This window comes from Saimiri boliviensis, chromosome 2 (assembly GCF_048565385.1).
Source record: "Saimiri boliviensis isolate mSaiBol1 chromosome 2, mSaiBol1.pri, whole genome shotgun sequence".
NCBI classification, from domain to species: domain Eukaryota; kingdom Metazoa; phylum Chordata; class Mammalia; order Primates; family Cebidae; genus Saimiri; species Saimiri boliviensis.
Genome location: NC_133450.1, coordinates 221,645,184 through 221,658,437, shown reverse-complemented (window position 1 = coordinate 221,658,437; position 13,254 = coordinate 221,645,184). Strand labels below are relative to the sequence as shown.

Genomic DNA, 13,254 nt, shown 5'->3' with positions numbered 1-13,254 from the left:
CCAATGTGCCAGCCAAAACAGCAGCGTTAAGATTCGTGGTGCTTTTCTGCCCAGGAATCTCTGGTCTGGCTTCCTTCTTGAGTCCTTTTTTCAATCAGCTGAATGGGTGACTCTGCCTTCCTGGAGCTCCAAACGTCGACCAAAAGGGGACCCAGTCCCGTTTACTCTGCACTGAGAACTGCCAGGCCTGGGCACAGGCAAAACCACCCCGCCGGCCACAAGAGTCGTGCTGGTGACCCGTGGGGCTCCACTGGGAATCTCCTGGTCCGTGAGCAACAAAAATTCGTGTGAAAGTGTGGCATCCTCTCGTTCTCTGTGCTTTCACTGGGAGCTGCTAGTAATCAGCCATCTTGGATCTCTCTCATGCTTTCAGTTCTTTTGTGTGTATACCTAGGAGGGAAATTGCTAGGTTGCAAGGTAACTCTATATCTGGACTTAATAAAAATTAAAAAGTGTTATGTATCAAAGAACATTATCAGCCAGGCACAGTGGCTCACGCCTATAATTCCAGCACTTTGGGAGGCTGAGGCAGGCAGATCACCTGATGTCAGGAATTTGAGACCAGCCTGGCCAACATGGCAAAACCCTGTCTCTACTAAAAATACAAAAATTAGCTGAGTGTGGTGGTGCATGCCTGTAATCCCAGCTACTCGGGAGGCTGAGGCAGGAGAATCACTTGAACCCAGGAGGCGGAGGTTGCAGTGAGCCGAGATCGTGGCACTGCACTCCAGCCTGGGTGACAGGATGAGATGCTGTCTCAAAAAAAAAAAAAAAAAGGACGTTAGGGACGTGGATGAATCTGGAAACCATCATTCTTAGCAAACTGACACAAGAGCAGAAAACCAAACACTGCATGTTCTCATTCAAAGGCGGATGTTGAACAATGAGAACACATGGACACGGGGAGGAGAACATCACACACTGGGGCCTGTTGGGGGTGGGGAGCTAGGGGGAGGGACAGCAAGGGGTGGGGAGGTTGGGGAGGGATAACATTGGGAGAAACGCCTGATGTAGGTGATGGGGGGATGGAGACAGCAAACCACCATGGCATGTGGGTATCTATGCAACAGTCCCGCAAGATCTGCACATGTACCCCCAGAACTTAAAGTACAGTTTAGGCCGGGCGCGGTGGCTCAAGCCTGTAATCCCAGCACTTTGGGAGGCCGAGGCGGGTGGATCACGAGGTCGAGAGATCTAGACCATCCTGGTCAACATGGTGAAACCCCGTCTCTACTAAAAATACAAAACATTAGCTGGGCATGGTGGCACGTGCCTGTAATCCCAGCTACTCAGGAGGCTGAGGCAGGAGAATTGCCTGAACCCAGGAGGCGGAGGTTGCGGTGAGCCGAGATCGCGCCATTGCACTCCAGCCTGGGTAACAAGAGTGAAACTCCGTCTCAAAAAAAAAAAAAAAAAAAAAAAGTACAGTTTAAAAAAAAAAAAAAGAACATTATCAAGAATGTTATCGGGGCCGGGCGCGGTGGCTCAAGCCTGTAATCCCAGCACTTTGGGAGGCCGAGGCGGGTGGATCACGAGGTCAAGAGATCGAGACCAACCTGGTCAACAAGGTGAAACCCCGTCTCTACTAAAAATACAAAAAATTAGCTGGGCATGGTGGCGCGTGCCTGTAATCCCAGCTACTCAAGAGGCTGAGGCAGGAGAATTGCCTGAACCCAGGAGGCGGAGGTTGCGGTGAGCCGAGATCGCGCCATTGCACTCCAGCCTGGGTAACAAGAGCGAAACTCCGTCTCAAAAAAAAAAAAAAAAAAAAAAAAAAAGAATGTTACCGGGCTGGGGACAGTGGCTCACACATGTAATCCCAGAAGTTTGGGAGGCCAAGACTTGAGGCTTGCTTGAGTTCAGATGTTTGAGACCAGCCTGGGCAACATAGTGAGACCTCCATCTCTACAAAAAAAATTAAAAATTAGCCAGGCATGGTGGCATGTGCCTGTAGTCCCAGCTACTCGGGAAGTCATGACCCTGGGAGAACAAGGCTATAGTGAGCCGTGATCACACCACTGCATTCCATCCTGGGTGACAGAGCGAGACCCTGTCTCAAAAAAAAGGAAAAAAAGAAAAAAACAATTTCAGCTACTTATGTGACTGAGGTAAGAGAATCACCTGAACTGAGGATGTTGAGGCTGCAGTGAGCCATGATTGCACCACCGTACTCCAGCCTGGGCAACAGAATGAGACCCTGTCTCACCAAAGAAAAAAAGGGAAAAAAAATCAGTGGGCAGCCGGGCGCGGTGGCTCAAGCCTGTAATCCCAGCACTTTGGGAGGCCGAGGCGGGTGGATCACAAGGTCGAGAGATCGAGACCAACCTGGTCAACATGGTGAAACCCCATCTCTACTAAAAATACAAAAAATTAGCTGGGCATGGTGGCACGTGCCTGTAATCCCAGCTACTGAGGCAGGAGAATTGCCTGAACCCAGGAGGCGGAGGTTGCGGTGAGCCGAGATCGCGCCATTGCACTCCAGCCTGGGTAACAAGAGCGAAACTCCGTCTCAAAAAAAAAAAAAAAAAAAAAAATCAGTGGGCTAGATCAGGCAAGGTGCTGGGATTACAGGCTTGCCACCGTGCCCAGTGACTATTTTCTTTCTCTTTCTTTTCTTTCTTTAGATGGAGTTTCTACCTTCTTGCCCAGGCTGGAGTGCAGTGGTGAGATCTGGGCTCACTGCAACCTCCGCCTCCCTTTTTCAAGCAATTATCTCACTTTAGCCTTCCAAGTAGGCACCCACTACCGTGCCCAGCTAATTTTTGTATTTTGAGTAGAGACAGGGTTTCACCACGTTGGCCAGTCTGGTCTCAAACTCCTGACCTCAGGTGATCCACCTGCCTCGGCCTCCCAAAGTGCTGGGATTACAGGCATGAGCCACCACACCCAATGACTATTTTCTTTTGTGAATTTCCCATTTATATCTTTTTCACACTGTTTCTTATTGAGATGCTGGTCTTTTGTTGTTGATTTATAAGAATCCATTGCATATTAAGGCTCATGTTATATTAAAATGGCCCAGTTACTTGTTTGTCTCCTTCATTAGATTGTGCACTCCTTGGAGGAAAGGAAGGTATCCTATTACGCTTGTATACATGGTGGCTAGCTTAGGGAATGAATGGCACATAATAGGAATTCACTGAAGAGGTGTACACCTACCACATGGCAGGCTCTGTGCAAGGTGTTGAGAATAAAAAAATGAACAGAAGAGATTTGTTCTAACAAAGCTTACAGTCTGGTGCAAGCGATAGACATTCATTCTCATTCTACAGGTTTATTGAGCAGCTACTCTGTGCCAGATGCATAACACCCATGGGAAGAGCCAGCCTATTAGGATGAGAAAAATGTCAGGACTGGGACTTCCCTGTGGGACTTCCCTGACTTGGTCCTGGGAAATCTGGGTGGGTCAGTTCCCTGTCCTTGCTTATCAGTATCCCCATCAAGAAAATGTGAGAAGCTGGGCCAGATTCTCTCCTTTCCCGTTGAGTGTCCACCAGTCTGTGCTGCTTTGGCTTTTGGAAGGTAGGCGTCTCTGGCCCGAGGAGCCATCTGTCTCCGTACGGGAGCTTCCCTTGTCCCACAGTGGTGGAGAGTACAGACTTTGAAGTCTGAGTCCTGGGTTCAAATATTGGCTTTGCTACTTGTTAGCTGTGGCCTTGGATGTGTGCCTTAGCCTTTTTTGGGGGGGGTGGTTGGGGAGGGGCCACGGTCTTGCCCTGTCACTCAGGCTAGAGTACCGTGGCGCGATCATGGCTCACTGCAGCCTCAACCTCCCAGGCTCAAGCGATTCTCCCACCTCAGCGTCCTGAGTAGCTGGGACTGCAGGTGTGCACCACCACTCCCAGATAATTTTTAATTTTTTGTAGAGACAGGGTCTCACTATGTTGCCCAGGCTGGTCTCAAGCTACTGGGCTCAAGCGATCCTCCTTCCTTGGCCTCCCTTGCAGGGTAAACCACTGAACCTGGTCACTTTGCCTCTCGAAGGAAACTTTCTTGTAGGATAAAAGTGGGCTGGGCGTGGTAACTCACACTTGTAATCCCAGCACTTTGGGAGGCCAAGGCAGGCAGATCATGAGGTAAGGAGTTTGAGACAGGCCTGGCCAACACAGTGAAACCCCGTCTCTACTAAAAATACAAAAATTAGTTGGATGTGGTGGTGCCTGCCTATAGTCCCAGCTACTCGGGAGGCTGAGTCACAAGAATCACTTGAACCTGGGAGGCGGAGGTTGCAGTGAGCTGAGATCACGACACTACACTGCAGCCTGGGTAACAGATCAAGACTTTGTTTAAAAATAAATAAATAAATAATAAAAGTATTGGGACTTGAGGAGAAGGATGGGAGCCTAAAAAAAAAAAAGAGAATATTTAAAAAAAAAATTTTTAAGTGATGGGAGCTGACTTCAAATAGTCAAAATCATAGAGACGGCAAATGGGCTGAGCTATGGGTCAGAGAGTAAAAGGATGTAATTGCTTAATGGGTCAGAGTTTCAGTTTTATAAGATGAAAACAGTTCTAAAAACTGTATACCTGGACATGGTTAAGATGGTAATGTTTATGATATGTGTATATGTTACCAAGATTTGTAAAATGAAAAGCACTTTTAAGTGATGGGACTTGTAGGGCTCCGTGGGCACCTAGCACAGGAAAGCGTGTAGTGAATAAAAGGTCACTGCCAGGGCTGTTGAGGGGCTGACTAGGGAAGGCCTGCTTCCTGGAAAAGGGGTGAGGTGCAGGGCGTTGTAGAGAGGTGTGCCTGGGAAATCAGGAGTCCTGCCTTACGTGGGGACCTGGATCAGCATCCTCCCTGCCATGGGCCTCCTCTGTGAAGTGAGGCGTAGTCCCCTCGCAGGGCCGAGAAGTTGCCCTGTGACCAGGGCCAGGGAGCCCAAACCCTCAAGGAGGGGAGGTGGGTGGATGGTCTTCTTGCGCCCCCTGCTGGTAAGCTCGGGAACAACATGCCCACAAGCCCCAAGGTCGCTTCCAACCAACCTGGCCAAGTTGTTGGGTTCAGGCAGCCCACGTGGCCCTCTGTACCCTTCCCGCCCTTGGCTCAGATCCCTCCAGGGCTCCTCCATCTCACCCTCCCTCCCAAGTTCCTGGAAACTGCCTTCACCACACCCATAAGCTCACAGACACAGATACAGAGATGTGTGCACATGCTCGGGTGCAAACACTCACATTTGGTTTTTTTTTTTCCTTTTTTTGTAGAGAAAGGGTCTTGTTATGTTGCCTTGACTGGTCTTGAACTCCTGAACTCAAGCAATCTGCTCACCTCAGCCTCCCAAAATACTGGGATTACAGGTGTGAGTCACCATGCCCGGCCTCCATGAATTATTATTATCTGTTTCATACATAGAGAAATTGATGTTCAGAGAGGTAAAGTGGCTTGCCTCAGGTCACACAGCAGCCAAGGACATCAAAGCCTGTGTTCTAATCCTTTCCCCATCTCCAACCCACTGCCCTCCTCCATGGGTGTCTACTTCAGGCCTGATTGTGGGTGTGGTAGTAGAACAGACCTACCCAGTAGAGGGTGCAACATAACATTCCCTCCTGTGCCAGTCTTACCTGGGCGTACATACCCCCGATGTGCTGCCAGTCCCCTGCAATGGAAGCCACTCCTGGTTTCCAGCACTAGCCCCAAGGCAGCAAGACTGTTTGAGCATATCCGTGTCCAGCCCAGGTACCACCCAGCTCCTTGCCCCCCATGGGGGCAGTGCTCTGGGCACACAAAAGGCCCTGCCTTTTCTGAGAACTGGCAGTGCCCAGAGAAGGCAAGGGGCCAAGCTTGGGGCGGGGGAGAGAAGAGGGCCACAGCTGGGCTCTGTTTCTCCTGAGTTTCTATGCTGTGCTGGCCAGGTGTACAGTCTGCTATAAGGCCTGTAGGAGCTCAGTGTAAGTGTTGATATTTTAGCATGATAGGAATTGCCTCACCTATTAATGAGGGTGAGGATAGCACTTTACAGAGCTATCCTCTGTAAAGGGATCCAGAGACAAAAGTATTAGGACAGAGTGAGTCCTAGTAAATTAGAGATGATTGTATTATTAATATTATTCTCAACCAGGTACGGTGGCTCACATTTATAATCCCAGTACTGGGAGGCTGCGGCAGGAGGAGCCATTGAGCCCAGGAGTTTGAGACAAGCCTGGGCAATGTTGTGAGACCACATCTCTACAAAAAATACAAAAATTAACTGGGCATGGTGGTGCACAGCTGTGGTCCGAGCTACTCAGGTCACCATTATCTGGTAAGATGATGAAGGTAGGACTTAGGATATTGTCACTTTAGGAAAAAAGACTGATTTGGTAGACACAGAGTCTGATGTAGGGGAGAGTGTCAGAGAGAGAACTGACCTACCAGGCAACCATTGGTTTTTAAGTCAGCGGTCAGAAGGCAGCAGTGTGGGGTCCTGGTAGGATGAAATCCAGCTCCCAATCTAGTCCTGGAGGAGCTGGCAGGATGTTGGGTCCAAGACAGGAAATGGCTAATTTAAGGGAACCCTTTGGCCCAGACTGGTTCCCATCCCAACAAACCCCTAAGTCTTGGACTAGTGGACAGTTGGTCTCTATAGAACAGGCAGAGGGCACAGGGTGCCTTCCATGACCAGCCCTGGGCTTGGGCCTGGCCTTGGGCCACTTGTCCCTTTAGCTGAGTGCCCTGAGCTTAAAGTACCAGACTCCTTCCCTTAAGGTGACATCCAGGAATATCCCTGCTGGGATGGCGGTAACACTACCATTTGTTGCTCAAAGCATAGGTACTTAGTTTCAAGGGTCAGAGTACATTCTTCAGACCTCTCCTGGGAACCACTCTCAAATCTAAGGAATTGGAGGGTAAACTCTGGCATCCCCTTGTATATTAGTCCATTCTCCCACTGCTATAAAGAACTGCCCAAGACTGGGTAGTTTATAAAGGAAAGAGGTTTAATTGACTCACCGTTCCTCATGGCTGGGGAGGCATCAGGAAACTTACAATCATGGCAAAAGCGGAAGCAAACACATCCTTCTTCACATGGCAGCATGAGAGAAAAGTGCTGAGCAAAGAGGGGCAAGCTCGTTATAAAACCAGCGGATCTTGTGAGAACTTACTCATTATCGTGCGTGCAGCAGCATGGGGGTAACCACCCCATGGTTCAGTTACCTCTCACCGGGTCCCTCCCAGGACATGTGGGGATTATGAGAACTACAGTTCAAGGTGAGAGTTGGGTAGAGATGTGGCCCAACCATGTCACCTTGTATTGGATTCCTAGGGCTGCTGGAACAAACAATTGTATTGCGCTTGGCAAATATCTCAGTCTTTACAAATTGAAGCTTTGTGAGAACCTTGCATCAAGCAAGTCTATTGGTGCCATTTTTCCAACAGAATGTACTCCCTTAGGGTCTGTGTGTCATATTTTGTTAATTCCCACAATATTTTGAACTTTATTATTATTATATCCGATATGGTGATCTATGATCAGTGATCTTTGATATTAATTTTGTGTTTGTAGCCAGGCACGGTGGCTCACCTCTGTAATCCCAGCACTTTGGGAGGCCAAGGCAGGTGGATCACGAGGTCAAGAGATCGAGACCATCCTGGTCAACATGGTGAAACCCCGTCTCTACTAAAAATACAGAAAATTAGCTGGGCATGATGGCGCGTGCCTGTAATCTCAGCTACTCAGGAGGCTGAGGCAGGAGAATTGCCTGAACCCAGGAGGCTGAGGTTGCGGTGAGCCGAGATCGCGCCATTGCACTCCAGCCTGGGTAACAAGAACAAAACTCTGTCTCAAAAAAAAAAAAAAAAAAAAAAAAATTTGTGTTTGTTTTGGGGAACCACAAACCATGCCCATGTAAGATGGTAAACTTAATAAATGTGTGTGGGCCAGCAGCAGTGGCTCACAACTGTAATCTCAGCACTTTGTGAGGCTGAAGCAGGAGGATCACTTGAACCCAGGAATTCTAGGCCAGCCTGGGCAACATAGTGAGATCCCGTCTCTACAAAAAATAAAAAAATTAGCTGGGTGTGGTGGCGCATGCCTGTGGTCCCAGCTACTTGGGAGGATACATTGGGGGGATCATCTGAGCTCAGGGAGGTTAAAGCTGCAGTGAGTCATGGCTGTGCCACTGCACTCCAGCCTGGGTGGCAAAGTGAGACCTTGTCTCAAAACACACACACACACACACACACAGAGAAAAAAAATCCAAAAACCCAAACAACCGGCTGATTCCTTCGTGGAATTTTCTAATGCGGGTACGAGTGAGCTTGAGTATTTGTGTACTGAAAAACACTACCAGGTTAGAAACTACCTTCCCTTTAGGTCTCCTCCTTTAAAGTCAGGGCGTTACACTGACAGTTAAGAAAGTATGTGACTCAGTAAGTTTTGTGGCCATCTGGTTTCTGGTCTGTCATGTAAGGAGCTTGGAAGTTGTCATTTCATCCTCACAAGTAAAACGCTGAACAAGGCCGGGCGCAGTGGCTCACACCTGTAATCCTAACACTGTGGGAGGCCGAGGCAGGTGGATCACCTGAGGTCAGGAGTTCGAGACCATCCTGGCTAACATGGTGAAACCCTGTCTCTACTAAAAATACAAAAAATAAGCTGGACATGGTGGCAGGTGCCTGCAATTCTAGCTACTCGAGAGGCTAAAGCAGAATAATTGCTTGAACTTGGGAGGTGGAGGTTGCAGCGAGCCAAGATCACACCATTGCACTCTCCAGCCTGGGTGAAGCTGAATAAACTGAAAAACCAGCAGCTCTTTTTCAATTCATCAGAAAAAGAGGTCACAGGATAATCTGCTTCCAAACTGGAAAGGCTGAAAGGTAGATACAGGTCGGGCGCGGTGGCTCATTCCTGTAATCCCCGCACTTTGGGAGGCCAAGGTGGGCGGATCACGAGGTCAAGAGATCAAGACCATCCTGGCCAACATGGTGAAACCCCATCTCTACTAAAAAATACAAATATTAGCTGGGCATGGTGATGCGCACCTGTAGTCCCAGCTACTCGGGAGGCTGAGGCAGGAGAATTGCTTGAATCCAGGAGGTGGAGACTGCAGTGAGCTAAGATCACGCCGCTACACTCCAGCCTGGTGCCTGGCGACAGAGCAGAGCAAGACTCTGTCTAAAAAAAAAAAAAAAAAAAGAAAAAGAAAAGTAGATACAGAGAATCATGATTTGCCAGAGCAGAAACCTTCCCTGGAATCAGTACCTGGGTGGGAAAGCCTGAACTGCAGCTGATGAAGGGCTGGCAGTGTGGACGTGTGCTCCTGGTTCATGTTAGGTGGTGCTGGACTGCAGCAAGGAATACTTAGAGACTGGTGAAGCATGACTTCTGGGTTTGCCTGCGGAGGTGTTTCCGGAGGAGATTGGCATGGGAGTCAGTGGACCGAGTGGGGAAGGTCTGCCCTCATTGTGGCTGGCACCATGCCATTGGTTCACGACTTGGAGAAAACAAAAACAGGGAAAAGAGTTTCCTCTCTCTCCCAGAGCTGGGACATTCTTCTCCTCCTGCCCTTTGGATATCAAAACTCTAGACTTTTCAGCCTCGGACTGAGAATTACCCCAGTGGCTTCCCTGGTTCTAAGGCTTGCAGACTTGGACAGAGCCACGCGACTGGCACCCCTTGCGGATGGTCTGTCGTGGGACTCCTCAGCCTCCGTTAATTGCATGAGCCAATTTCCCTATAAATCCCCTCTCATCTCAATCGTCTAGCCATCATATTGGTTCTGTCTCTTCAGAGAACCCTAATACAAATTTGAGAGTTAAAAAGTGGCTGGGGAAGGTGGCTCACCGCTGAAATGCCAGGACTTTGGGAGGCTAAGGTAAGAGGATCACGGGAGCCCAGGAGTGCTAGACCAGCCCGGGCAACATAGCAAGATCCTATCTCTACAAAAAAGAAAAATATTAGCCAGGAGTGGTGGCACACACTTTAGTCCCAGCGACTCTGGAGGATGAGGTGGGAGGATGGCTTGAGCCCGGGAAGGGGAGGCTGCAGAGAGCCATGATGGCACAGATGCACTCCAGCCTGGGTGACAGAGCAAGATCTATCTAAAAAAAATAATAATAATAAATTAAAAATTAAAAAGTCCATGCGAGGCTGAGGCAGAAGAATGACTTGAACCCCAGTAGAGGTTGCAGTGAGCTGAGCTCACACCATTGCACTCCAGCCTGGGTGGCAAGAGCAAGACTCCGTCTCAAAAAAAAAAAACAACCCTCCAGTGGAGGCCCACTCATGAAGGGGGCACATTTTTAGACAGGATCTTGCTCTATCACCCATACTGGAGTGCAGTGGTGAGGTCTTGGCTCAGGGCAAACTCAACCTCCTGAGGCTCAGGTGATCCTTCCACCTCAGCCTCCCGAGTAGCTGGGACTACAGGCATCTGCCACCATGCCTGGCTGCTTTTCAACTTTTGGTAGAATTCAAAACTAGCGAGGCATAGTGGCACATGCCTGTAGTCCCAGCTACTTGGGAGGCTGAGAAAGGGGAATCACTTGAACCCAGGAGGCAGAGTTAGCAGTGAGTTGAGATCACACCATTGCACTCCAGCCTGGGCAACAAGAGTGAAAGGTCATCTCAAAAAAAAAAAATTTTTTTTTTTTTTGGTACTTTGGTACATACAGGGTTTTGCCATGTTGCCCTGGCTGGTCTCAAGCTCCTGGGCTCAAGTGATCCAGCCCCTTCATCCTTCCAAAGTGCTTGGATTGCAGGCATGAGCCACTGTACCTGGCCAAGAGTAACTTTTATTTTGAGACGTCGTCTTGCTGTCGCCCAGGCTGGAGTGCAGTGGCATGATCTCGGCTCACTGCAACCTCCACCTCCTGGGTTCAAGCAATTCTCCTTTCAGCCTCCCAAGAAGCTGGGACTACAGGCATGTGCCACCACACACAGCTATTTTTTGTATTTTTAGTAAAGAGGGGTTTCACCATGTTGGCCAGGCTGGTCTCAAACCCCTGACCTCACGTGATCTACCCACCATGGCCTCCCAAAATTCTGAGATTATAGGCATGAGCCACTGAGCCTGGCTGATTGGTTTATTTTTTGAGACAGAGTCTCACTTCATCATCTGGGCTGGAGTGCAATGGTGTAGTCTCAGCTCACTGCAACCTCAGCCTTCCAGGTTCAAGTGATTCTCCTTCCTCAGCCTCCCGAGTAGCTGGGATTACAGGCATGCACTACCATGTTCAGCTAATTTTTGTGTTTTTAATACAGACAGGATTTCACCATGTTGGCCAGTCTGGCCTCAAACTCCTGACCTCAAGTGATCCATCCAGCTCGGCCTCCCAAAGTGCTAGAATTACATGCATGAGCCACTGGGCCTGGCCCAAAACATTCTTTCTCTTTTTCTTTCTTTCTTTCTTTTTTTCCAAGATGGAGTTTCACTCTTGTTGCCCAGGCTAGAGTGCAATGGCATGATCTCGGCTCACTGCAACCTCTGCCTCCCGGGTTCAAGTGATTCTCCTGTCTCAGCCTCCAGAGTAGCTGGGATCAGAGGTGCATGCCACCATGCCCAGCTAATTTTTGTGTTTTTAGTAGAGATGGGGTCTCATTGTATTGGTCATGCTGGTCTCAAACTCCTGACCTCAGGTGAACTGCCTGGCTTGGCCTCCCAAAGTGCTGGGATTACAGGTGTGAGCCACCACACCCGGCCTATTTTTTTAATTTTATTTTTTTGATATAGGGTTTTGCTCTGTTGCCGGGGCTGGAGTGAAGTGGTGCAATCTCAGTTCACTGAAACCTCCGCCTCCTGGGCTCAAGCAATTCTTGTGCCTCAGCCTCCCAAGTAGCTGGGACTACACATTGCCCTGCTTTTCTGAATTTTTTTTTTTTTTTTTTTTTTTTGAGACAGAGTCTCACTCTGTTGCCCAGGCTGGAGTGGAGTGGCACGATCTCCACTCACTGCAACCTCTGCCTCCTGGGTTCAGGCAATTTTCCTGCCTCAGCCTCCTGAGTAGCTGGGATTATAGGCACGTACCACCACACCCAGCTAATTTTAGTATTTTTAGTAGTGACAGCGTTTCACCATGCTGGCCAGGCTGGTCTTGAACTCCTGACCTTGTGATCTGCCTGCCTCACTCCCAAAGTGCTGGGATTACAGGCGTGAGCCACCACGCCTGGCCATTGCCCTGCTTGAATTTGTTGGTTGCATCTCCATGGTGTTATTTAACATGTTCTTCTGTCCCTGTACTTTAGTAATTCAACGGTGTGATCTACTTAAGGGCAGGAATAATTTTATAGCAGGAATAATTTACAGGTGGTGTGTGTGTTTCCAGAGTCAGAACATGTTTGGTTTATGCTCTTGGTGATATTCTATAATGATACATTATCAGTGATCCTCTCCTGGATTATTTTTTTATTAGAAGTGATTTGTGTTTTGAAAGTGTCACGGGTTGCTGGGGTGTATATTGTGTATGAGTAACAGGGTTGTTGCAAGGATGGAGTCGGATAATTGTGCAACAAAGCACTGGGTGCTATTCCTGGCACGTAATGACCATATTGTTGTTGTTGTTATTGTTAGAGCTGGTGGGGGGGGGACCCAAGTCCTGAGCCTGGAGGCATTTTCTGGCCAGGGCTGTCTCCTCCCTTCTCCTCTGCCCCTAGAGGAGAAGTCTGCAGTGCCCCAAGGCTCTGGGAGGCATGTTCAGAACTGCAGCAGCCATCTCTGTGCGCCTGCTGGGGCCCCTTCAGGGAAGGAAGGCTGGAGCCTCACTCACTCGGTGCTTGCACCAGACTGTAAGTGCCCTAACCCCAATATTCTGCCACCTGCATGGCCGGGGGCTTCTGGGGGCTGGCTCATTTCTGGCTTCAAAGCTGTGCATGAGCCTTCTCTTTCAGGGAGCCCTCTCTAACTACAGCCTGGATGTGACCCCTCCCTTGCCCCTGCTTCTCTAGTCTAGAACTTGTGTCTCTGCATCTGAATAGTCGGCTTGGGTGCTGTAGGGTGCTGCTGCACATGACCCCCTGTACCCTGCCCAGGACCCCAGTACACAGTAGGGACTCAATGAATGTTAACTGAATGAATGCATGGTGCATAAGCCTAAGAACAGGCACCGTTTCCTTATTTACCCAAGTGCTGAGGGACACAGGTGAAGTTCACTCCTGTGAGCACCTGTTTCTGGGTCTCCTGATTATTTCCACTTCCCTCCTAAGCCCATTCAGTTCCACTTACTTCTGTTCTTCTTCCTCTCAATCTGTGCCCCTGTGCCCATCTACTCCTTCCCCAACCCCAACCTCCCTAAACTCCCCTCCCTCCAGCTTCTGCCGCCAGATTCCCACAACCCAC

At 49.2% G+C, this 13,254-nt stretch overlaps 1 protein-coding gene across 10 annotated transcripts in view; it reads left to right on the top strand.

Moving 5' to 3' along the window:
• Positions 1-13,254, top strand: part of KYAT1 (kynurenine aminotransferase 1) — a 39,880-nt gene that overhangs the window by 14,786 nt on the left and 11,840 nt on the right. For 3 of the 10 annotated variants that reach the window (XM_003940030.4, XM_074395430.1, XM_074395431.1), the window contains exon 2: positions 12,490-12,704. The exons of 2 other annotated variants lie outside the window; for them this stretch is intronic. In XM_003940030.4, the coding sequence (XP_003940079.1) occupies positions 12,609-12,704 (96 nt within the window). In that variant the 5' untranslated portion in view covers positions 12,490-12,608. Of the gene's footprint in view, positions 1-2,529; positions 12,705-13,254 lie in introns of those variants that run through there. 5 more of the 10 variants (XM_074395432.1, XM_074395433.1, XM_074395437.1 and 2 more) reach the window with 4 other exon arrangements.